The sequence below is a fragment of the Rhineura floridana genome, chromosome 6, assembly GCF_030035675.1.
Source record: "Rhineura floridana isolate rRhiFlo1 chromosome 6, rRhiFlo1.hap2, whole genome shotgun sequence".
Classification (NCBI taxonomy): domain Eukaryota; kingdom Metazoa; phylum Chordata; class Lepidosauria; order Squamata; family Rhineuridae; genus Rhineura; species Rhineura floridana.
In genome coordinates this window covers 122,256,326-122,280,115 of record NC_084485.1, presented here as the reverse complement: position 1 = coordinate 122,280,115, position 23,790 = coordinate 122,256,326, and the positions used below count along the sequence as shown (strand labels likewise).

Here is a 23,790-nt window from a genome sequence, read left to right as displayed (position 1 = left end):
TGTAAAAGAGACAATAAGATCAATTAATAACTTTAGCCTATTTGGAATCTTCCACCTGAGAGGGAAAAACTACCTGGGCCAGTCGTACTGTTAGGCAGGCAGACCAAGGGTGTGCTTGCTATGTTGGACTGGGGGTACTAATAAAGGGCAGCAAATCATCAATGATTTACAGCGCAATCCCAACCATGTCTACTCAGAAGTAAGTTCTGTCAGATTCAGTGGGGCTTACTCCCAGGTAAGTAGGGTTAGGACTGCAGCCTTCCCTTTTTAATTTGAGTTGTAGTATCCAATCAAGAGAGCCAGTGTGGTGTAGTGGTTAGAGTGTTGGACTACAACCTGGGAGACCAGGCTTCGAATCCCCACACAGCCATGAAGCTCACTGGGTGATCTTGGGCCAGTCACCGCCTCTCAGCCTCAGATGGTGGCAATGGTAATCCCCCTCTGAATACCGCTTACCATGAAACCCTATTCATAGGGTTGCCATAAGTCGGGATCGACTTGAAGGCAGGCCATTTCCATTTTTCCATTTTTTATCCAATCTTAGTCATACTGCAAGTAAATCCACAGAAATGAATGGGCATAAGTAACCGAGGCCCCTTCTTTTAAAGGGTCTACTCAGTAAAACCTAGTAGGATACAGGCCTTTATCTTTATCACCAGGCGTGTGGTTCACCGAGATCTATATACAAAATGTTGTCAGTATATGAAATAAAGAGGGGAGAGAGAAATTAAGGGGAACCAAAGGAACTACACACAACGATCTCTAAATAAATTTTAAACATCGGGGCGTTGAGTGCTCTCACCTATTTCCTCAGCCCAGATTGGATTCTTCAAGTAGTTGAAGAAGGAGAGAGCCTGAAGAACAGCAGAGCCCATCACCGCCGCTTGGGTCCTGAAGCCCGGGTTGACTGGGGGGAAAAGGCTTGCAGAGGCAGGGAGACAGCAAAGGCGAAAGCGGAGAGAGCGAGGGAGAAAAAGGAGCCGGTGGGACTGATTGCTCTTATTTTATTTTTCGACCGCCTTTTCAAAAGAAGAGAGAGAAGAAGAAAAAGCAAGATTTTGGTGGTATTGCAGCAGCGGCAGCAAGCTCCCTAACGCTCAGGAAGTGGAATTTGCGGTTTCAGGGGCTGAGCTCGGAAAGGGTGTTTAGAAAGAAAAAGGCCAGCGCAGACACCCATTCTTCACAGAGAAGGAGGAGGAAGAGGAGGGGGCTGTACATTTTAAGTCCCCGAGGGCAGAAGGAGGCAGGCTGCAACCGTCTCCTGCCATCGTCTTTCTCCATGGTAAGCGAAGCTGCGTCTTCCATTGCACCCCACCCCTCTGCCTTCTGGAGGTCTGCGCCCAAAGCAAGTGGGGAACGCGGGAATCGGGACACCCAGATTTTCCTACAGCAAAGGGGGGTCAGTTCTCGGTCCCTCCCTTGCGTGTTTGTGCTGTTGCATTCATGCACGGGTGAGCAGGTGAAATTGACTCAACTTCGTACTGGAAGGGTAGAGTCTCCAAGTAAAGCGCAGCGTCGGCGGCACCTGTCCTTGAGGCCCGATGCTTGCAGCCTGGGAACTTTGGGGATCCCTGCGATTAGTCCTTTCTGTGCATGTGTAGAGTGTATTGCTCCTATCCCCGCCCCGCATCCCCACGATCACAACCAGCTCTCTGGGATATTAGAGACCCCTTTGCGTAGCTCAGAGGGCGTGCTCTCCAGGGCCAGCGTCAACCCCGGCACCTCTCGTCGCAGCAAGGGTAAGTGATTGGATGGCGAGAGAGGGGGGGGGGGGCGACAGACAGAGAGGAGGGCGCATCGCCGCCAGTCCCGCTCTCTCCATTGGCTTCTTTGCCTTTCTGGGTCTGTTTGGGGAAATGCATGCCGCGCACCTGGTGAAGAATCGATAAAGAACGATAAGGAGATTGCAGAGAAGCTAAATGAATTCTTTGCATCTGTCTTCACAGTGGAAGATATAGGGCAGATCCCTGAACCTGAACTAACATTTGCAGGAAGGGATTCTGAGGAATCTGAGACAAATAGTGGTAACGAGAGAGGAAGTTCTAGGCTTAATGGACAATATGAAAACTGACAAATCACCGGGCCCGGATGGCATCCACCCGAGAGTTCTCAAAGAACTCAAAAGTGAAATTGCTGATCTGCTAACTAAAATATGTAACTTGTCCCTCGGGTCCTCCTCCGTGCCTGAGGACTGGAAAGTGGCAAATGTAACGCCAATCTTCAAAAAGGGATCCAGAGGGGATCCCGGAAATTACAGGCCAGTTAGCTTAACTTCTGTCCCTGGAAAACTGGTAGAAAGTATGATTAAAGCTAGATTAACTAAGCACATAGAAGAACAAGCCTTGTTGAAGCAGAGCCAGCATGGCTTCTGCAAGGGAAAGTCCTGTCTCAGTAACCTATTAGAATTCTTTGAGAGTGTCAACAAGCATATAGATAGAGGTGATCCAGTGGACATAGTGTACTTAGACTTTCAAAAAGCATTTGACAAGGTACCTCACCAAAGGTTTCTGAGGAAGCTTAGCAGTCATGGAATAAGAGGAGAGGTCCTCTTGTGGATAAGGAATTGGTTAAGAAGCAGAAAGCAGAGAGTAGGAATAAACGGACAGTTCTCCCAATGGAGGGCGGTAGAAAGTGGAGTCCCTCAGGGATCTGTATTGGGACCTGTACTTTTCAACTTGTTCATTAATGACCTAGAATTAGGAGTGAGCAGTGAAGTGGCCAAGTTTGCTGACGACACTAAATTGTTCAGGGTTGTTAAAACAAAAAGGGATTGCGAAGAGCTCCAAAAAGACCTCTCCAACCTGAGTGAATGGGCGGAAAAATGGCAAATGCAATTCAATATAAACAAGTGTAAAATTATGCATATTGGAGCAAAAAATCTTAATTTCACATATACGCTCATGGGGTCTGAACTGGCAGTGACCGACCAGGAGAGAGACCTTGGGGTTGTAGTGGACAGCACGATGAAAATGTCGACCCAGTGTGCGGCAGCTGGGAAAAAGGAAAATTCCATGCTAGCGATAATTAGGAAAGGTATTGAAAATAAAACAGCCGATATCATAATGCCGTTGTATAAATCTATGGTGCGGCCGCATTTGGAATACTGTGTGCAGTTCTGGTCGCCTCATCTCAAAAAGGATATTATAGAGTTGGAAAAGGTTCAGAAGAGGGCAACCAGAATGATCAAGGGGATGGAGCGACTCCCTTACGAGGAAAGGTTGCAGCATTTGGGGCTTTTTAGTTTAGAGAAAAGGCGGGTCAGAGGAGACATGATAGAAGTGTATAAAATTATGCATGGCATTGAGAGGGTGGATAGAGAAAGGTTCTTCTCCCTCTCTCATAATACTAGAACTCGTGGACATTCCAAGAAGCTGAATGTTGGAAGATTCAGGACAGACAAAAGGAAGTACTTCTTTACTCAGCGCATAGTTAAACTATGGAATTTGCTCCCACAAGATGCAGTAATGGCCACCAGCTTGGATGGCTTTAAAAGAAGATTAGACAAATTCATGGAGGACAGGGCTATCAATGGCTACTAGCCATGATGGCTGTGCTCTGCCACCCTAGTCAGAGGCAGCATGCTTCTGAAAACCAGTTGCCGGAAGCCTCAGGAGGGGAGAGTGTTCTTGCACTCGGGTCCTGCTTGCGGGCTTCCCCCAGGCACCTGGTTGGCCACTGTGAGAACAGGATGCTGGACTAGATGGGCCACTGGCCTGATCCAGCAGGCTCTTCTTATGTTCTTAATCTGGGGGCCCGGAAAGGTCTGAGCATCTGCTTCACGTGCAGAAGGTCCCAGGTTCAGTCCTCGGGTAGGGCTGAGAGAGCCGCTGCCAGTCAGTGTAGATAATGCTGGGCTAGATGGCTGACTCAGTATAAGGCAGCTTCCTATCCAAGCGGAGCTTTTACAGCTTGGAAAGGCAACGAGCTCCGCCAGTGATTTTCTCCTCCATCGCAACCCAGCACATCTTGGGGCCTTAGGGATCTCCCAAAACCCAACCCTCCCCCAGACCAGGCCTCTGATGGACGGAATTGTCTTCCTAAAACGCCAAAGTGGTTGAAAAGATTCGCCCCACCCAAATAGGCCAAATCAGGAGGGTGATTTGGCACCCCGCATTACTTTAGTTATTTCCTCAGAGCCGCACCACTAAAAATCTGGACCATCATCTCCCCAGTGATTAAGCGTTAGGGGCAAACGCCTGAGACCGTCAGCTGTGCCTTTTCCTGGCCTTTGGGTGTTTTACCCAGAATCCTATGCGTGCCTGCTCAGGAGGATGTCCCATTGAGTTCAATAGGATTGCCTCCTAGGTAAGTGTGTAGAGGACTGTGCCGCCTATAGATTGAAGGAAAGCCGAATCCGGAGGAGCCATTTGGAGCAGAGAAGCTGCAGAGGGGAGAGTGTCCCTCTCCTTTAGCTCAACTGGCCTCTTGCTGCTGTGCAGAGCTCCTACCTGCTCTGGGTGCGAGTGTGTGTGTGTGAAGGAGAGACAGACAGAGAGGTCACACTTTCGGAGCGGGCATGGCATTTCCTCAAACACATGCCCAGTCCCTTCTTTCCTTAACAGCTCCCAACCCGTCTGTGTGGGCTGCTGGAAAGAGCTTTCTTTTAAAGTATCGTTTGCGCAAGGACTAAGCTGGGAAGAGGGGGATGTCTTGCTTGAAACCGAAATGCAGCCGCCGGGAAGCGGGGTCCCCCATCATCAGGGGGAAAGATGAGGGCTCACCACTGATCCGAACCTCTAAGCACTGAAGATGATTCAGGGACGACACACCGGAGCATTAGCCTTAGGGTTAATAATCTGGATACCCTGTTGCCACCCGGATATTAGAGGCACTGCTTGAACGACAGGGGGCAGCTTCATACACGAAGCTTTCCCGATGTGCTGGGGGAGGGGAGAAGATCTAGACGAGTATACCCATGAGGGAGCTGTTAGCAAGTGACCTCTGGGTCTCCACGAATACCCTATAAAAAAGACATGGGGTGATGTTAACTGGTACGGTACACCCGGCGTTGCCCATGTAGCTTCACGCGTGCCTTCCCGTTGGATTCAGCTGGGCTTGTTTTTAGGATCCGTTTGTGAATTTATCCCACTTATCGCAAATACGTGATTGGGTATTTCAATAATTCCTGCTAGCAGTGCTTTTAAAAACTAACAATAACCAGGTAGCACCAGCGCACCCAGACAGCCGCCGGTCAGGCTGAATCAAGATCTGAACCATTTTATCAACTAAACGAATTAGCTGTCAGACCTGTGCCAGATCGGAAAGGATCTAATCCAAGGCGTCCAGTCGGAGGCTCCCTCCCTCTAGTCCTAAAACTTAACTATTTACACACACACACCCTGACGCTGCTGTTGTTTTGTTTCAGTGAATCAATAGAGGGGAGGGGGGAGGGGGGAGGCTAGTGCAGATAAGGCAACCAATCTATCAAGGCGCTTTGATTTTTGGTCCCCACTTTCCGCTTCTGCGTCTCCATCTCAAGGATGAATGAAGCGGCAGGTGGAGCGCCGGAGAATTTCTCCCACCGGCAGTAAACAGCAGCAGCAGCAACAGCAACTACGGCACATTGACAACAAAGCCCATGGAACGCTCCGCGCACTGGCTGCCTTTGATGCCCTCCCTTTGAAATTGACGAGACCCGGCCAGCGCTTTCAAAAGCGTGTGCTGCATACGCATCTCACAAACACAGATTACATATATAATAGGTATGCATTGTACGCACACAAGGTAAAAAATTAGGTATGTTTTAAATAAACTAAAACAATGTTCAAAAGCGTAATGTGAGCTGCTACCTGTAATCTAACACTCAGCAGCTTCTAAAGATCGCACATTTTGGGCCCCAATCTAGCACGCTTGCCTCTTCGGCACCTTCCATGTACTCCAGTTAGGTGTGTGCAGGAGAAAGGGACTTCCCCGCAGAATGGACGTTTAATTAAAAAAAAATACTGTGAGTAAAATTTTCTCCTGCCTCTTTATTATTTGCAAAAGCTTCTAAATGGATTAGTGGCGCCGTGTATACAATAGTGAAAAGCATTTGCCCTGCTTCAAGGACAACAGAATGCAGCATCTTGTCTCTTGATCAATCTGGCCTCCATTCCAGATCTTTCTGGAAAAAGCAGAAACCCTCGATGGAAACAGGCGGAAGGGCACATCCCACAAGAATTCTCTTGCGCACCTCCCAGCTACTTCAGTGGGGTGTGCGCAGAAGAAATCCCGTGGATTGTGCCCGAATGCTCGGGGTGCAAAGTAGTAAAATAAAATGAAATATGCAGCCAGGTGTTTTTTTTAATGTGAGTCTCATTTCTCAGTTAAGTGTGCGTAAGTCTGGGCTCTCCTTCTGACAACCCACTCTGAAGTCTATTCAGCTGGTCGGGACACGTAAGAGTTCAGGGCGCTTCTGCTTACTGACAGACACCCCGGGAATCCAGAGACTCCGGCCAAGTCTAGTAGACAGATTTAACCCCCACCCCTTTAAAATGCGAGCTCAATCCGTCTCCCATAATACTCCTCAGTAAGCTATCCTAAAGACAAAAGAGACCCCGGGTTCCGTTTCTAACAGAGCTCCTGTAGACGCACGCAACCCCTTCATTTGTTTGTTTCAGCCAAAAGATCACAACAAGCCCAGGCAGAAAAGGTTCCGGAGCAGAACAGTGGTGAATTGGGGTGTGTGTGTGGTTAAATCTGGTATTTTTTACCAGATTTTGCCCGCGATCTTCAGACTGAACAATCTGAAGCGTTCAACCCTAGCAATTACTCTGAACTCCTTGTGGGTGACAGAATAGGACAGGGAGATCATAAATATTCAAGGCTGACTTTGGGAGTCTCTCAATATTTGACGCTTCCCGACCCCATCTCTCTATATTCCCCACACACACTCCCAGGTACAGAGTTAATCCCGATTTCGGTGCACATGGAAGGAAAACTTTGCCCGGAGGCATCCGGTCTACATAATCGAAATGCTGACTTGCTCCATGAAATATATGCCACGAGTCTGCCAGTTTCAGGACGCAAGGCACTAAAAGCACAACTGTCCAGCCGGCTGCTCCCCTCCCAAACTGGAAAAAAAGTGTGTGATCGTTTCTAAACGTGATTCTAACGGTGCCTGTTCCCAAAGTCACTTGATCCAAATTAAGTTACTCCTTATCACCCTTTAGCCACCTGCTCTTGCGTTTCAGTCACAGGCAAGCTGGGTTAAGCAACGGGTTCCTTCCCTTTCAATCATGATTTCTTATCCGTTGAACGAACAACAACAAAAATCCCTCAGTCCACGTTTTTTGTGTGACTGGGCGAACGAGGGGGGCCGAGAGAGAGAGATGTTCCGCGTTAACCTACAGCCCAAAAGGCTTAAAAGCACGGTCGTTTCCCACCAGTAGAGATTTTTTAAAAAGAAACACCCTCCGTGATCGATTCCTCAACGCGCGCTCTCTCGCTAGGGAGTAAAAGGTGATTGACCACAACTGGTCTTAGCACTTCCGAGTTAATATGCTTAATACGATCGAGCTGTTTGGCTAAGAGCGTTTACTTGGGAGTAGGCCCCACTGAACACAACAGGGACTGTTTCCCAAGCCTTAGAGGGGGCACCTACTACTGGCCTGGGTGTGGAAAAGATCATCCGCCTCTCCCCGCCCCTTCCCAAACTATTTTTGAAAAGTAAACTTCGGGGGCTGAAGCCGAGGAACGGCCTGGAACGGGAAGGGCGACTGATTAACCCTTTCCCCTCTGCCCCCTCGCTCTTCCCTACTTCCTTTTTATTTGGTCAGCTCAAATGCCTTTCAGGGACTTTCTGGTGGGCTTCAGTGCCGGCACTAGTTCAAAACTACTGGAAGGAAAGGCAGGATATAAATCTAATAATAAGTCAATCAATGCATAAAATAAAACTAATCTGGCGGATTATTATCCAAATAAACGACACGTCGGCCTTGCGAACACGGCTCCATCGGTTGGAATTAAATGCCTGGCGTGGGGGTGATTAGAAAAAGACAGCAAACCAACAAGGGAGTCAAAACCGTGGGGCATGATCCAGCCAAAGTTTACACTGCTTTCAAAAAGAGAGTTAAAGGGGTCTTTCATCCTCCTCCATTAGACTAAATAGGCTATTAAAATAAACTGTGCCTTCAACTTGTCTATAACTTTTTATTTATTTATTTATTTAGGATTTATACTCCGCCTTTCAATACAATTGTCAGAGCGACTTACAATAAAATAGTTGAAACACGATAAAGCTATTTAGAAAAGACTGCAATGAAATATTTAACTGGATAAAATCTGAGCAAAGTGAGGGAGGAGACAGATAAATGTTTGCTTGTAGACCTCAGTCTTCAACAATCCAGTTACAAATTAAGGTTACTCCCCTTCTCTCTGCGCAGAATCAGAATAAAGGTAAAGTGATTTGACAGCTATTCAGTCCTATATTGAATTCCACGTTTTGGAAGTAAATCCCACTTGGGTGTAACTGTACCCGCTTAAGGATGGGGGTGTAATAAAATTTATTCTAATACATTTAACAAGAATAATATAATCGAATAAAAATTATTGTAAAAAAAAACAAGAATAATATAATCTAACTGTAGTTTATATAATATACATTTGCAGCAGCACCGGCTGGCATGAAGATACACACACAACCCGTTTTTCTGCATGGGATAAATATCAAAACTCAGTTATATATAATTAATCCCCTTTCTGCTGTTTCCCGAATATTGATTTTCGCCATCTCTGTCTCCTTCGTTAGGGTTGTCACCCCTACTGAATGGACTCCATCCCAGGAAAGTTCAGGCCACACCTTGATAGTCTTTAAGGTGCCACAGGGCTCTTGGTGGGTTTTTTTTTACTCACAGACCTTTAGTTCCCGTTATCCCACTTCTCTGACGGTCATTTGCAACTGTCTGCAATTGAAAGTTGATCTTGCAAAGCGGCAAAGACAGACCCAGCGATAAGACCATTGCTTTTGATTCAGACCAACTCGCAGGATGCAAACTTTAGAGTTAGACAGAACTCTTCATCATGCTGGACGTTCCAGAACTTAAAGATGGGGAAGAGATCGTTTCTTCCTCTCTGTCAAACGTGGTGTTTGCCCGATTTTAAATCCCTCCTCTTGTTTAGTCTCTAATTGAAAGTATTGACACCCTCCCCAATCTGGTTGTCCTCAGAATGATCCTCCAGCTATATGGAAGGTGTTGGTCTAGAGGTGCTGACTGCCTCTTGCCCGGCAGATTGTCTAATGACGTAGCAACCATTTGGGAATGCATTGGCAGTTCGCTGGTTCTACTCGCTAGGTGAGGTGGGCTAAACTGTAAACGTTCACCTGGGAGTAAATTCCACTGAAAACAACGAGGCTTGCTCCTGAGTGGAGATGCATAGAATTGCGCGCTCGTAATTGACCTAAACAATTCTACTGGCTCCTTTTTATTATAGCCAACTCAGACCCATTGACATGAACAGATCAAAGTGAATCGCGTGCATGAATGTCGGTGAGTCTACTTTGTGTAGTGTTTAATTGGTTGCAATCCGTTTGCTTAAACGTGAAGGAAGGGGCAGGACGTGGTAGTTCCAGCCTTTTTTCTCGATTACCTTGCTAGAGAGTTACCGTTACAGCAAATCACAACATATGATGGGCCGTTGATTGAATTTGAAACACTGGGGAATTCGAGCACTTCAATTGCTCTGACTGAAGTGGCAGACATCCTTTGATACGCTGGGGTTTTTTAATGGCAGCATGCGCGAGTTGTTTGCTCAGAAGAAAGCACGAGCAAATACATAAATGCGCTGCAGACCGTATGTGTGGGATCCACATTTTAAGGATAGCCCCTCCCTCCCTCCCCCTCTCCCCCCTCTCTCTCCCTCCCCCCTTCCCCCCCTCTCCCTCCCTCCCTCCCCCCTCCCTCTCCCTCCCTCCCTCCCTCTCGTATGTGTGTCCACGTCCTAGAGAAAGCCTTTGAACTTTGCTGAGAAGCGGCAATGAAACGCCTCCTGCAGTAACATCGAAAGTGGCCTTCAGTGGCGGCATCAGAAAATATCTATATACATCTATAATAAATATTTAAGTTTTGTGGTGACAAAGTATATTTCTGAGACGGGTCTTTGTCCCACGTGTTAGATTTCTTGAACAAATAAAAACATAGGAGAGCAGGCCATGGTATATCGTGTAGTGGTTAGAGCCGCCTTTCCCAACCAGTGTGCCTCCAGATGTTGTTGGACCATGTGATGTTCCTGCTTATAGTGTAAATATGGTAAGTGCTGTTTATATAGAAGACATATGGTAAGTGGAGTGAAAGAGGAGGGGGGAGTATATGAGCAGTAGAATGCTGGATGATTGGCTGAGCGTTTGAATGGCTGGGAGTATAAATGGAAGAATGACAGTTGAATCTGGGTGGATGTTGGGAGTGTGGAGAAAGAGGTGTTTGAGGGTGGAGGTCAGGAGTGTGGAGAAAGAGGGAGTTGGAGTTCTGATTAATAATAAGTCAAGTACAAAACAGGAATAGATGAAACCATACGCTTGTGAAACATTCTAAAACTAATCTTATTTCTGATTTATATTTAATAAATACTTATTTGGTTTACCAAAGGCCTGATCCTTGGCTGGGGGATATACATACCAGAAGGGAGGGCAAGGTAATTACCAAGGCTGAACAGAAACAGTATCTAATGGTGGCAGCGGTGAAGGGAGGAATAATAACAATTCAAGTATCCAGAGCAACCCAGAGTTGTATGCGTTATCTATAAAGATACAAGGGGGTTGGGAACAGCATAAGCACGCAGTCACAAAAGTAACCAGCTAGAGAGAGACAAAGGCAAAGTCTCTGGGAGTATTGGTTATAGGACGTGACTGGTGGTGCTGCCTAGCAGGGGGATCTAGTGAGATCTGTGCTAGAGCGGAGTGAGAAACCATATAAAGGACGGCCCGGACTGGTGGTATCCCTGGTGGTGCTTAGTGAAAGGCAGTAGCCACAAGCAGGTGGGAACCTGACAGGGAGAACCAGGGGAGGACGTCACAGACCACAACTCCCATCAGCCTCAGCCAGCATTGCCAATGGTCAGGAAAGATGGGGATTGTGGTCCAACAACATCTGGAGGCACACTGGTTGGGAAAGGCTGGGTTAGAGTGTCGGACTAGGATCTGGGAGAGCAGGGTTGAAATCCCCTCTTGGCCAAGAAGCTCGCTGGGTGACCTTGGGTCAATCACAATCTCTCAGCCTGACCTACCTCATAGGCTTGTTGCGGGGATAAAATGGGGGTAGGGAAAAGCCATGTAAGCCACCTTAGAGGAAATGAATGAAATGAAGGTGCTGGAGGGGCGCTTGCCCCCTTCGTCGACCCCTTTCTGGTGCCGCCAATGCATCCGCTCTAGTGGCACCCCCTCCCTCCCTGTTGAATTTCAGAGGGAGCGATCTCGGCAGATGAGTTGGCAGGGGAAAGCGCCTCTCTCGCTCTCTCCCTGCGCCCGGACCACCTGTGTGAATGCCACCTGCTGGACGGCCGAGCTGCCTCCTTCCCTGCCTGCCTGCCTGCCAGCCACGCCCCTCCTCCCTCCCCCGCCCCGTCCAGCAGATTCCCTCACCAGTGGCTTGTCAACCCTCCTCTTCGCAGATCCCTTCCCGCAGGACTGGCGACTTGGAAAGATTCACTTGTGCCGACGCTCGGAGGGAGCCCGGACGGCTGGGGCTTGCCTGCGGAGGAGGGTGAGAGGCCTGGGGAAAAAGCAGCAGGAGGCCGCCTCTGCCCCCATCCTAAGCGGCACCATGCCCAGGTCCTTCCTGGTGAAGAGCAAGAAGGCTCACAGCTACCACCAGCCCCGCGCCCCCGACGGGGAGTACAGCCTCAGCCTGGAAAGCGTCCTGGCTCAGATCTGTGCAGGTGAGAGGAGCCACATGATCCTTCGGAGTCTCAGGGCCCCTACGGGGTGGGTGTCAATTTTTAGGAACTTTTAAACGAAAAAGGAATAATTAAATATATTACAGGTTTTTTTCCTGCCCCCCTACTTTTTTGTGCCCCGCCCCCGAACGTTTAGACCAGCCACGGGCCTGTGGAGTCTCCCCTCCGGCCCTCCTTGCGGATCCCGCTTCCCTCGAAGGCGCCCACAGGCAGGGGGTGGTTAGGGTCAAATATGCTGGGTCTCTTTCAAGCCCTGGTTTGGGGGAGGGGCAGGAGAAGGGAAGACCCTGGTGTTGGTTCTAGGCAAATGAATAGGAAGCATGAGAGGTTTCAATGTTATGCGTGATATGTGTGTGTGTTTGTTACCACGGATTAGCTGCCTTTTAACGCGCTTGACCCACGAGTAGAAAGTCAGTTTTGGGACAGGTTCTGCCTGTCTGTTTTTCTTTCTCTTCCTTTCCCTTCGGCGTGTTTTATAGGAATCCCGTGGGGGGGGGCGTACAAGAATCGATCTAACGAGGGATTAATGGGGGGAGTGGAAACCAGCGTTCACAGAGACCATTTTCTTTCTGTCCCCCTCGCCCCCAGACACTAAGGTTACGGGGGAGATGAATCTGGGCCTGTCTGAACCGAAGCCCCCCCCGGGCCGCTTCTCCCCGGAATCTCAGCTGCCCGACGGGGCGGACGGGGCCTCTGAGTCAGCTCCCAGCTGCGAAGGCAGCGTGTGCGATAGAGCCGCAGAGCTGGAGGATTTCTGGAGACCGCCCTCTCCCTCGGCTTCGCCAGGTAGGGACTTGAAGGGGTAAGTGGGTGAGTGTTTCTAGGCTGGCACTGTGGCTGCTTTGGATAGCACTTTAGGTTTGGATACGCCTAGGTACAATCCTGTAAATCTCATGGAGTTCAACAGGGTTTACTCCCAGATACGTGTGTAGAGGATCAGGATCCTAGCTTTAAACTTGAGCCCTGTGTATTTGTTTATCGCCCTTTTCTAAATTACTTCCTAGATATTCCAATTGGCCCACGTTGATACACACACATACAAAATAAATCCATGAATATTTCCTTGAAGGGAAAATGCATGTTTTGCTTTTTGGATGTTCAATTCTTTGCAGCGCTAATCAAACAAAATTTCACATGAGGTTTTTCCCCCCCCCTCCCTCTTAAAGAAGGGAGGAGGAATCGCAAAACAACCTTGCTCTTTCTAATCCAAATTGTACCAGTCAGAAAACAAAAAGGCTTCCTATTACCTTTCTCAAATTTAGCGAGGGGTGGATTAGGAACATTCAGGCTCAAAATAAAATGAGCTGAACCCTCTGAATTTTCCAGTGGGGATTTTTAGACCAAACTAGATGTGAGCAATGCCTCATTTTAAAAAAATTAAAAGGGGGACTATACAAGCAGGCAGAAGTCGAGTGAGATCACCTGATCTGGATTAGTCAGGGACCCCCTCCCGCTTCCCAATATGATAACACTTTGCCTAAGGGAAGTGGTGATCAAGAGAAGCCCCCCTCCCCCCGAAAAACCCGATATAATCGCTCAGATTGGGAGAGGAAACAAAGCCAGTGCATTGAATATCGGAACAGACATTAGGATCCGACTTTGGGGTCAGAAGTCCAGAGCTCTGCTCAGCTGAATGAGCTCCCAGATGCAGCAGGGCTGGCTTACATTTATTATTATTGTTGTTGTTGTTGTTGTTGTTGTTATTATTAACCGCTTCATGTTTCAAATAAATATCTGAGCGGCAGGTAAGTGAGGTAATATCACCTGAAGAGGCACCTCTTTACTCTAGCCTTTGACACCTTTTTATCATCCACCCTATTTTATGATGTTTGTGATTTTAAGTTTTTTTAAAATTGTTTTTTAAGATATATTTTAAACTGCTGTAACCTGCCCTGGGACCTCAGAGTGAAGGGCAGATAATAAATTAAAATAAACAGCCAAATTTTTACAAAAAGGTCTTAGACCAGATTCAGGGTTGCATCCCCTTCAATTCTGCTCAGAGTAGACCAATTGAAATGAAGGTACCTAAGCTCCCAGGCTATGATCTGAAAGCATATGAGGCCACCAGCTGCTGAAGCTAAGCAGGTCTGGGTCTGGTCAGTGCCTGGATGGGAGACCGCCTGGGACCTGCACGGATGCTCCCTTGGGTTCCTTAAGGCGGGGTATAAATGGAAACAAAACTTGAAACAGTTAGTCATGGCCGTTCGTTTCAATGGGCCACTCTAGAATACAACCCGGAGACCACCGTTATCTAATTGCACCAATGGGAGACACAGGCTTTCCAGGGGACATGCTTCGAAGATGCTCTAGGCACCGGAAACCCAGTGAAGAAAGACACGTGTACATTGGTGGGGTGTGTGTGTGTGTGTGGGGGGGTGTCTTAATCTAATTAGCCGAAGCGCTTGCTCGCTTCCTTTCCCTTCGATCGGGGCCCGCGCAGAGCCCCGTGGTCCTTCTGGCGACACCTCGAGAGCAGCCTGGGGCTGCCTTCCCCTTCCCCTTTGATGTGGTCGGACCCGAGAGGAAGCTCAGCTCAGTCAGTAGCGTCGCGTTGAAAAATTCACCCCTGGCGATTTAGAGCCATTGGTTGCTGGCGACTTTATTTTATGTTTTTCGTATGAAACAAGTAAAAAGAAAGGGCGTGGGGGTGAAGGGGGGGTTGAACGTCTCCAGTTGAAAAGCTTTGCTGAGGGTGGGGGAACGCTAACAGCAGAATAGGAAGAGCGCTTGCCCGCAAACAAAGCGAGGAACTAGCCGGCTGAAAAGCAAGTCCTCAGAAGAATTGGGGTGTTTAAAAATAAAAATTACATCCCCGAAGGCCTCCAAAATTGTTACTAAATAATTATCCCAGGAAGAAATAAATGCAAGAGAAGAACATAAATAAGGGGGGGAAACCCTTCACAAAGCAGTTGCATTCTCATCAGGTCGGGGGCTTCTGAGAAATGCAAGGAAAGTGATTGTTGCTTGGACGGATAAGATGGTCCTATGAAATAGGGCTGATAAAGGAAAGGACGCTTATAAGTCTCCTCTTCCGCATCTTGCCTGCCTCCCTAGACATCCCACCCCTCAAATCATCTGTTTCATAGGCTACAATATGTGCAGGCGAGATCTCCTCTTGTGCAACATTTCTGCGACAACACTGCAAGCAGTCCCAATGCCAACGACCATCACACCAGCTTCAGCTGCCTGCCTAGCTCATGACATGTATGAGCAGCAGTATATTTCCAGGCTGCAATCCTATGCACGTTTTACCTGGGAGTAAGCTCCGTTGGACGGTGTGTGTGTGTTTCTAAGTAAACTTGCCCAGATTTTGATGTGTAATATATATAGATATATATAGATATATTGCTATATATAGATATAGATATATTGCTATATATAGTGCTTTTGTTTGCTGCCCTGGGGTACTACTGGGAGGAAAGGTGGGATATAAATAAATAAATATGCATGCTGTGGAAGGTGGTATACCTGCTCCTCCTGCCATTTTATCATCACATTGAGCCTGTGAGGTAGGTTAGGCTCAGTGACATTTATTTAATTATTGAACAAAATTTACATACTGTTTGATTGTAAACAGAACCTCTAAGTGTCATATATAACATTAAAATTATCAATAAAAGACAAAGTTACAAACAGGTATTTACAATTTCAAAAGAAGAGTCTGGCTGTTGAATCAGGCCAGCGGCCCATCTAGTCCAGCATCCTATTTACACAGTGGCCAGCTAGATGCCTATGGAAGCCCACCATCAGGATCTGGCCGCAGCCGCATCTTCCCCCTCTGCAGTTTCCACCAAGTGGCATTCAGAAGCATACTGCCTGTACTGGTTGTGCCACTACTTGTTATAATACTGGTTATAACAATACTGTACTCTCTTTGTCAGGGATGGAGTATGACAAGGAATCTCTTGTACAGTAGTGGAAAGGGGATCCTAGGATGGAGTGGGGTTAGGGTTAAAAAAAGCTGGTTCTGTCTTTTTTGTGATTTTGCAAAGGAACGTGGAGAGAGTCAGGAGAGGGACTAGCAGAGTCATCCCACGGCCTGTTGGATCCTTCAGGTGTAGCTCTTCCGACCTCTCTCTTTACCCCAAGCTGTGCTCTGGTGGTCTTCCTCCAACCCTGTAAGCTACAGTACATTGGAAATGGGTAGTCTGTGGCCCTCCGGAGGTTGCTGGACTGCATCTCCCATGATCCTCCCTCAACCATTAGCCATCCTGGCTGAGGCTGCTGGGAGTTGGAGTCCAGCATCACCTGCAGGCCACAGGTTCCGCTTTCCTGCTCTACATCCTCTCCATTGGTTTGCACTGCACATCTCTAGGCTTAATCCCCCCCCCAACCAATTTGCTGGGGCTTTATTTGGCATTGGCTAAAGAAGCTTAACATTTGGCCCTTTTGACAAAAAGCCAAAAATAAAACAGTTCTTTTAGACGTTTTATGTAGTGTTTGTTTTCCGTTTTGGCCAGAAACGGAAATTGCTGACAACATTTCCACTAATGAATCGACATTGTGGTGAAAGCTGAGAATAGTAAAGATGTCACCTTCTTTCTTCAACAGAAGAGATTGGGTTGGAGGGAGGTCATATCTTACCAAGGTGGGTGTTGTAAAGTATAGACTAGCATGGTCTGATAAAATGAGACACTAAGAAGGGACATACGATAACTTTAAAAAACAAAATAGAGTTGACCCAAGATGTTGTTTCTTCAGGCAGAATATCCAAAGTACTCACTTTAGAGGTAAAAATATAAAAATTAATTAAATTAGCCCCTTTAACTATACCCCAAGACCTGCCACTGAGCCCAACACTTCCTCATCCAACCTAGCTGCCCCAGATTTTATTGTACCAGTTTATTTATGGAAGAGCATCACAGTGCCCCAAACACTCCCTTACCAGTGCTCAAAGCTCAGTTTTAAACATATACACACATATCTTTGCTAGCTTCAATGACCAAAATGGGACCCAGTGGGTGATCTGGGAAAGCCAATTCATTGCTGAAGCTTAGCAGTTATGGATGAGATCATTCCCTGCATGGGATGTCACTGAGAACCCCAGCATAAGTGAGTGAGAGATAAACATCCCCCCCCAAAACTGTCAAAGCAGAGTATAAAGCTAAGGTTATAAGAAACATTTTTTAAAAAACCTACTGGCACAATCCATTAATGTCCCCCATCCCACCCTGTTCTGTTAAATGTTGCTCTATTCACTGGTGCTTAAAGTTTTGATTTCATTTTTAAAAAAACATTTCCACAAACAATTTTGTTTTAAAAAAATGTTGTTTTACACTCTCCTGTACTTGCAGAAAGTGCTTTATTAACCTATTATTGTGGGATACATATACTTCTGTTGTTTTTCTTAACAAACTTTTTTTGTTATTAGTAGACTTCATCTGTTTTCATTTCCCTCTGTATTAAAACATGGATTATTATTTATTATTGGATTATCTGTTTGATAAGTAATAACTCAGGAGTTAGTTGTTAAGTTTCTTTTAAAATTATTGTTCTATTGTAACATTTTATCTTGTATTTTTCTTTTGATTGTTATGTGTGTGAGAGTTTTTTGTAAAAAAGTCCCCTGCTAAAGCTAAAATAATACATTGAGGTGGGGGGAGAGAATACTTAAAAACACAGTTAGATGTATCTGAAACCAATCATCTAAAACATGAAATGGAGTCATGTAACATCTGATGTCTTACGTGATTACATTTCATGTAAAATGTATGAAACTGGATTACTGTTTATAATTCAGGAATGGTATCTGAAATCTATAAGAAGCCCCAATATTAGTACTGATTGGGTCTTTTTCCTTTAACACAAAACAATATTGCAGGTAAAAAACTTAATGGCTTAGCACCTCCATATCTTAATTTCTGCATCATCAGCACAAGCAGATATTTTCTTGTTAAAATTAGAGTTTTCCTCATGTTTGGGTCACAGACAGGCACAGTTAGACCCTAATTCTTTGGATGTACAGCATTTCGTCCCATTTCCTTTTCACTTTAATTGGGGTCTATCAGACACTGACACTTCAATAAAATCCTAGTTTTTTTCTTCTTGCAGACCAAGAACAGAGGGTGACAGAAATGTCTGCAAAATTTTTAGCAGGTGCCATTAGAATAAGATCTATAATGGTACCTTGAGTTTTAATCTGTTACAATTCCTTTTTTATTAGTTGTTAGTTCTACTTATCCATCTCTCTTATGTTGGATTGTGGATTTATCAGTTTTACTGATTGGTATCTTATAGAAATGTTAGAATCCTAGCAGGAAATCTGATTAAGCGGTATATTTGATTTTTATTGCTTTTATTGTATACATTTCAATAGCAATTGCAATGGCTTGTAGCTAATGCAAATAAAGGATTTGATTTGATTGAAATCCTCGTTTTAAAAAAAATATCACAGGGTTGAAGGGGGCTGAAACATTACAGAACAACTGACCCTCTGATTTAATGTAATAACATCCCTTACTGTTTTTTCGATGTAAAAAAACTTCCCTTACAATTGGGGAATACATAAAGGATGAAGTGGCATAGGTTAGGTAAAAAATATTATCCCATATTATTGTTTGTATTCTTCTTGGAGTAAAGTATAATCCCAATGGGTATGATGTGTTATAACCCCAATGTGTATCTTGAAGAACATAAAATTGCCAAAACCAGTCAATGCTATTTAACTAGGGTGGCACTGATATGTTGGGGGGAGAGCAGAGGATTCTTGCTGCAGGAGGATACACTTTTTGTTTTTAGCTAGAGCTGGATGTGCACTCACTAATGACACCCCACTAACTGGTGATAAGTGCTTAGAAAAAAAATAACATCTATAACAGAAGCACAATAAGACAACTGGTGCCGCATTCACACCATACATTTATTTCACTATTATTCCACTTTAAACAGTCATGGCTTCCCTCAAAGTATCCTAGGAAGGGTAGTTTGTGAAGTGTGCTGAGAGTTGTTAAGAGACCCCTATTCCCCTCACAGAATTCTCAGAGTAGTTTAACAATCAGTCCCTCTTCCCAGAGAACTCTGGGAACTGTAGTTCTGTGAGGGGCATAGGGGTCACCTAACAACTCTCAGCACCCTTCACAAACTACACTTTCCAGGATTCTTTGGGGAAAGCCCTGACTATTTAAAATGGAATAGTAATGGAATAAATGTATGGTGTGAATGTGGTCTGGATCTTGTGTCATAATTGCTGTATGTTTATTTCACTAATATATCACTGATCATGAAACAGGCAGGCTCTTGTAGGATCACAGAATAAGAAACTCAGAATAAGCCAGGCAATGCCATTACTGGGCCGATTAATATTTAAAATGATGAAAGTAATTTTTTTGTGAGATAAAGATGACTTTGATGTCATATTAGAAGCAAAATGCAGCCATCCAAACAGGGCCCTGTTTATAAAATTAGCCTCAAATGCTCAAGCTTCCCTGGCTGATGTTGCAGATGGGAGGTTGACCATGCCATCTATGTGTGTCTGATCAGAAATAAATCCAATTGAGTTCAATGGGACTTTTCCCCAAGTCGGTATGCATTAGCGACTCGCCCAAGGACCATCTGGTGATGGGTGGGTTATACATAAATATATGGATTGCAATCTGAATGAATATAGGATTGCAGCCTGAGAATCCTTCTCGTTCAAATAAACTATCTGTAGGAGGAATGTTAGCATTTAAAGGAGAAAGATCATCCTGGCCTTCTCAGTGACCTTCTAGTTTTCAACCTGTAGGGAATTGGTTTCATGGTAGAACAAAGAAAACATGCAACCCTTTGCCTCACCTGCCGCTTAAAGTGCTACAGTGTAGGAAAAGTTTTACCTCTTGATTTGGCTGAAGTTGGCCATAAATAAGGATGCTTTAAAAGCACACTATGCCTTAAGATAGCTATAACTACTGAGCTGCTACTGGTATCTTTTTGTACAAACGTGTATTTTCTTCCATGCTGTGACCTGATAATTTAGCTTAGCATTTTCACTCTCACTGATTTGGGGAGTTATACACCTAGCACTCCTTTTTCTCCCAGTGGTTTCGAGTATCTAAAACATCTTACTTTATCTGCCAATTTGTACCTTACGATCTGCAGGGAAAGCCTTTCTTGTGGTCTTGCTGATAGAACAGGGCCTTTACTGTGGTAGTCCCTCATTTGTGAAACTCTCTTCTCCTGAAAATATGTCAGACATCCTCAACATGGAGTTTTCATTGGCAACTTAAGATGTACTTGTTGACCTGGGCTTTGGAGACATCCTGATATAGGGCTAGAGTTTGTCTTGCTTTGCTTTGCCTGTCATTGTCTTGTTGATGTTACTTGGAGTTTACATTCTTGGGTTTATAGTTTTGTCCCCCTGTGTTAGCGATCTACTGATATTTATTGTATTTGTTTTTATCATGAATTGTGAACTGTCCTGCAATCTTTATCAGTGAAGGGCTATCTATACAGGGGTGGGGAGGGGGGATAAACAAATCTGATGTTACTGAAGGCATCAATTATGCAAATCCTCAGACCGTCTCCAAAATGAGATCTGCTTCTCATGTTCTGTTTTTCAAAACAATACTCCTAATCACTCACATATCTTAAAAATGGAGGAAATGATTCACTTGTGAATGATTGTGCAGTCAAGCAGTTTTGCGATGAGACCTGGCAACAACAGAACCAGTGTTCACTGGTTTTGTCTCAGAAGTAAGGACAAAGTAGAGAATTATCCTTTAATTTCAAATATTTAAGAATTCGAGTATGCATTTTAAAGCGGTGTTTTTTGAATGGAGAGCTACCAAACTTGTGAAAAACATCTGTAGATTCCCAAATGAGTGGGCTGTTATGAAGTTGCTGTTTAAATGCATGACTAGGAGAGTTTCTTGTTATCTATTCTGTTTGCAGGAGGGCTTGCTTCTTATTATTGCATGTTAATTCTGAGAGAACTTTTAGGCTAATGAGAATATAACTCTATTATCATCCATTTGCACTTATTTCAAAGAGTAGATAAATGAGAGGGAGTGCTTCTGTGTAATGTGAGTAGTGGCCCTCAGTGATGGTGGATGCTTCCAGACAGGAGTTTAGTATGACATTGGTGCTGCTCATGCACAAAAGGCTTTTGGCGCTGGCCACACAATGATGTCATCATCAAAATGCCAGCCCCTAGTTTTTCTGGTTTAATTCAGATTTATTCATTCCATGGAAATGCTGATTAAATTAAAACAGCCCATTAAATCCGCAGTTACTGCTGGTTGTGGAAGCCTAGCAGTTTTTGTTGGCTGGGTGGGTGGTTTGTCCTGTGTGTGGTGATTGATGTTTTGGAGGGTGGCCTCTATCAGCACCCCCTTACTTCCACTTGTTCCTCACCTGAGCACAGCCTAGCCATTTTCTTTCCAGCAGCCCAAATAAGCCTAGCCTGCCCTGTTTCCACCAATTGTCTTTTGCAGAAGGTAAGGTTCGAATTTCAGCAACCTGGTTCAGAGCAGCTGTTCTCTTGTCTCCACACAGTATATGTGGGACAGTACTTACATCAATAATATATACATCAGTATAGTAGTAGTAGTGATGATGATGATACATGTATCATAAATACATCTGTCAGGAATACATATTTGTATGTATTGGGGGTGATCTAATACATACATGTATGTTTCAGTAATACATACATTAGTAATAATAATAATACCGAGGTCTTGCGCAAGCCTTAGTCAGGTAAATATCAATCTTGGGCAAGACCTCTGTATTAAACTTTTTTTTAAAAAAAATCAAATGGTATCCTCACCCCCCCATCCCCCAAAAAGCACAAAACTCAATTCTGCACATTGTGAAACATTATAATTAGTAATGTTTACAGTTCCATTTTTGATCACTTTCTGGGAAAGCGTTTTTTTAAAGATACATTTGTACAAGTAATAATAATACCTGTGTACATGGCCAGAAAAAGTAGTGAAGGGTAAGGAAGGAGTGATTGAGGGGAGGGACAAAAACCTGAGTCAGATACATTCCATCAAGCTCTGCCCACTAGTGTGGATGGCAAGTGTTGGTATGGCAATGAATATCATGACTGAAAAAAGCAGGAGTGTGTGGATGCTCATGTGCCAATTGTGCACTAAGTAAAATGGAAGCTGAACAACCGATTTGCAAGATAACACTCCTGTCTGGAAGCACCTTCTATATCATAGATTCAATATAACAAATAGCTTGAGTGTTTGTGCTTTGTGAAACCTTAGTGTGGCGGCACCTACCCTGTGGAATTCCCTACCCTTAAATATTAGGCAGGCACCATCTCTGCTATCTTTTTGGTGCCTATTGAAGACCTTCCTCTTTCAACAAGCCTTTTAAGTTGAGACCTTATCCCAGTTTGTGTCTGTGTTGGAATTGCTTTTTAATATGTTTTTAAACCTTTTTTTAAAAAACCAATATGTTTTTAACTTTTTTTATTTTATAGATGTCTTGAAAGCTTTTTTAAAAAATGGTTTTAAATATGTTTTGTTTTAATGTATTTTAAAGTCTGTTTTTTGATATTTTGAAGTGTTTTTAGTGCTTTTGTTTGCCGCCCTGGGCTCCTGCTGGGAGGAAGGATGGGATACAAATCAAATAATAAATAAATAAATAAACCTGTGAACTGGCTTCGCTCAATTTGTGTCTCAACAGCTTCTGAGCGCTCCATCTGCCCCTCCTTAGATGAGCCTTCCCCCTTCTCGGTGCCCTTGAAACCCTATACATGGAGTAGCCTTGGAAATTCTGAGCTGAGACATTTGGTACAGAGCTACAGGCCATGCCCAGCTCTGGAACATAGCTCATCTCTTGGTCTCTTCTGTGAGCGGGGATCTGAGTCCACTCTCTATGGATCACAGCGCAGCTCAGCACTGGGACTCTATGGTGACTTTGGCTCTCCTGGACTCTTTGAGCGACCAGCAGCAACCCCTGGAATCTATGTGGAGGCCCCACCTGGACTCCAACAGGACAAGAGTGCAAATGGCATCAAATTGGAATCGGAGCTCCTCTGTCGCCCCCTGTTGATCAGCACTGGTTCCTACAAGTGTGTCAAATGCAGCAAGGTATGGACCATGTTCTATGACCCTTCAGGAATCTTATTCTGTTCCACCCTAGCCCACTCAGTCAGCAGGGTTTATGCAGAGATGGCAAGGTGTGTGGAGCAAAGGTTGGTCAAGGCAGAGGCACTGGCAGGCCCCACTTTATTGTTTAGATCACAGGTGTCTGACTATGGTGGGGTGTGGGAGTCAGAAGATGTCACATAACTTGCCCTGGGCTGGCCTATTAATTGTTGAGGTTGCTTTACTGGCCCAATATGTCAGCTGCCTGATTTCCACTGTGGTCAAGCAGATGCCTATGGGAAGCCCAAAAGCAGGACAGGAAGGCAATGGTCCTCTTCCACTTTTGTTCCTCAGCAACTGATATTCAGAGGCCTGCTGTCTCTGATCCTGAACATCCATACAGCCAACATTGACCAGTAGCCATCATAGCCATTGTTGACTAATAAATTATCATAAAATTATTTTTGTTGTCTGCCTTTCACCTGAAATGTGGATCCCAAGGCGAATTACATAGATTTAAAAATACAAACCATACATAAAACCATACAGAGGCTAGTAGCCTCTTGCAGGTCTGATTGGACTTCTTACAATGTTTAGTCATTATACTTGTAGTTTTGTAACATTTCTAATCCTTGCTTTTCTCACAGAGACTCTAAACCATTGAAAGTATTTCTAATCAATCAATATAGGCAATTTTAACAAATCCTGCTACATATGACCATGAATGGCTTACTACAATGAATGTCAGAATAAAACCATCATTTTTTTAAAAAAAACTGTGGCTAAAATAAAATATCCTAACAACCTACAAAGCAACATCAAATAAATATGCTAACAGAGCAAACAGCATAAATTATCACAGCAGACCACTTCTCAATCAGCATTTCAGCTTGTAGTAACA

General features: G+C 44.9%; 1 protein-coding gene across 3 annotated transcripts in view; it reads left to right on the top strand.

Moving 5' to 3' along the window:
• The first annotated feature begins 1,202 nt into the window (after nucleotides 1–1,202).
• Nucleotides 1,203–23,790, top strand: part of GFI1 (growth factor independent 1 transcriptional repressor) — a 36,755-nt gene continuing 14,167 nt past the window's right edge. Inside the window, exons 1-4 of one of the 3 annotated variants that reach the window (XM_061633673.1) lie at nucleotides 1,203–1,282; nucleotides 11,584–11,850; nucleotides 12,457–12,654; nucleotides 22,486–22,892. In XM_061633673.1, coding sequence (XP_061489657.1) covers nucleotides 11,736–11,850; nucleotides 12,457–12,654; nucleotides 22,486–22,892 — 720 coding nt within the window. In that variant the 5' untranslated portion in view covers nucleotides 1,203–1,282; nucleotides 11,584–11,735. Of the gene's footprint in view, nucleotides 1,283–11,333; nucleotides 11,851–12,456; nucleotides 12,655–22,485; nucleotides 22,893–23,790 lie in introns of those variants that run through there. The other 2 variants (XM_061633671.1, XM_061633672.1) reach the window with 2 other exon arrangements.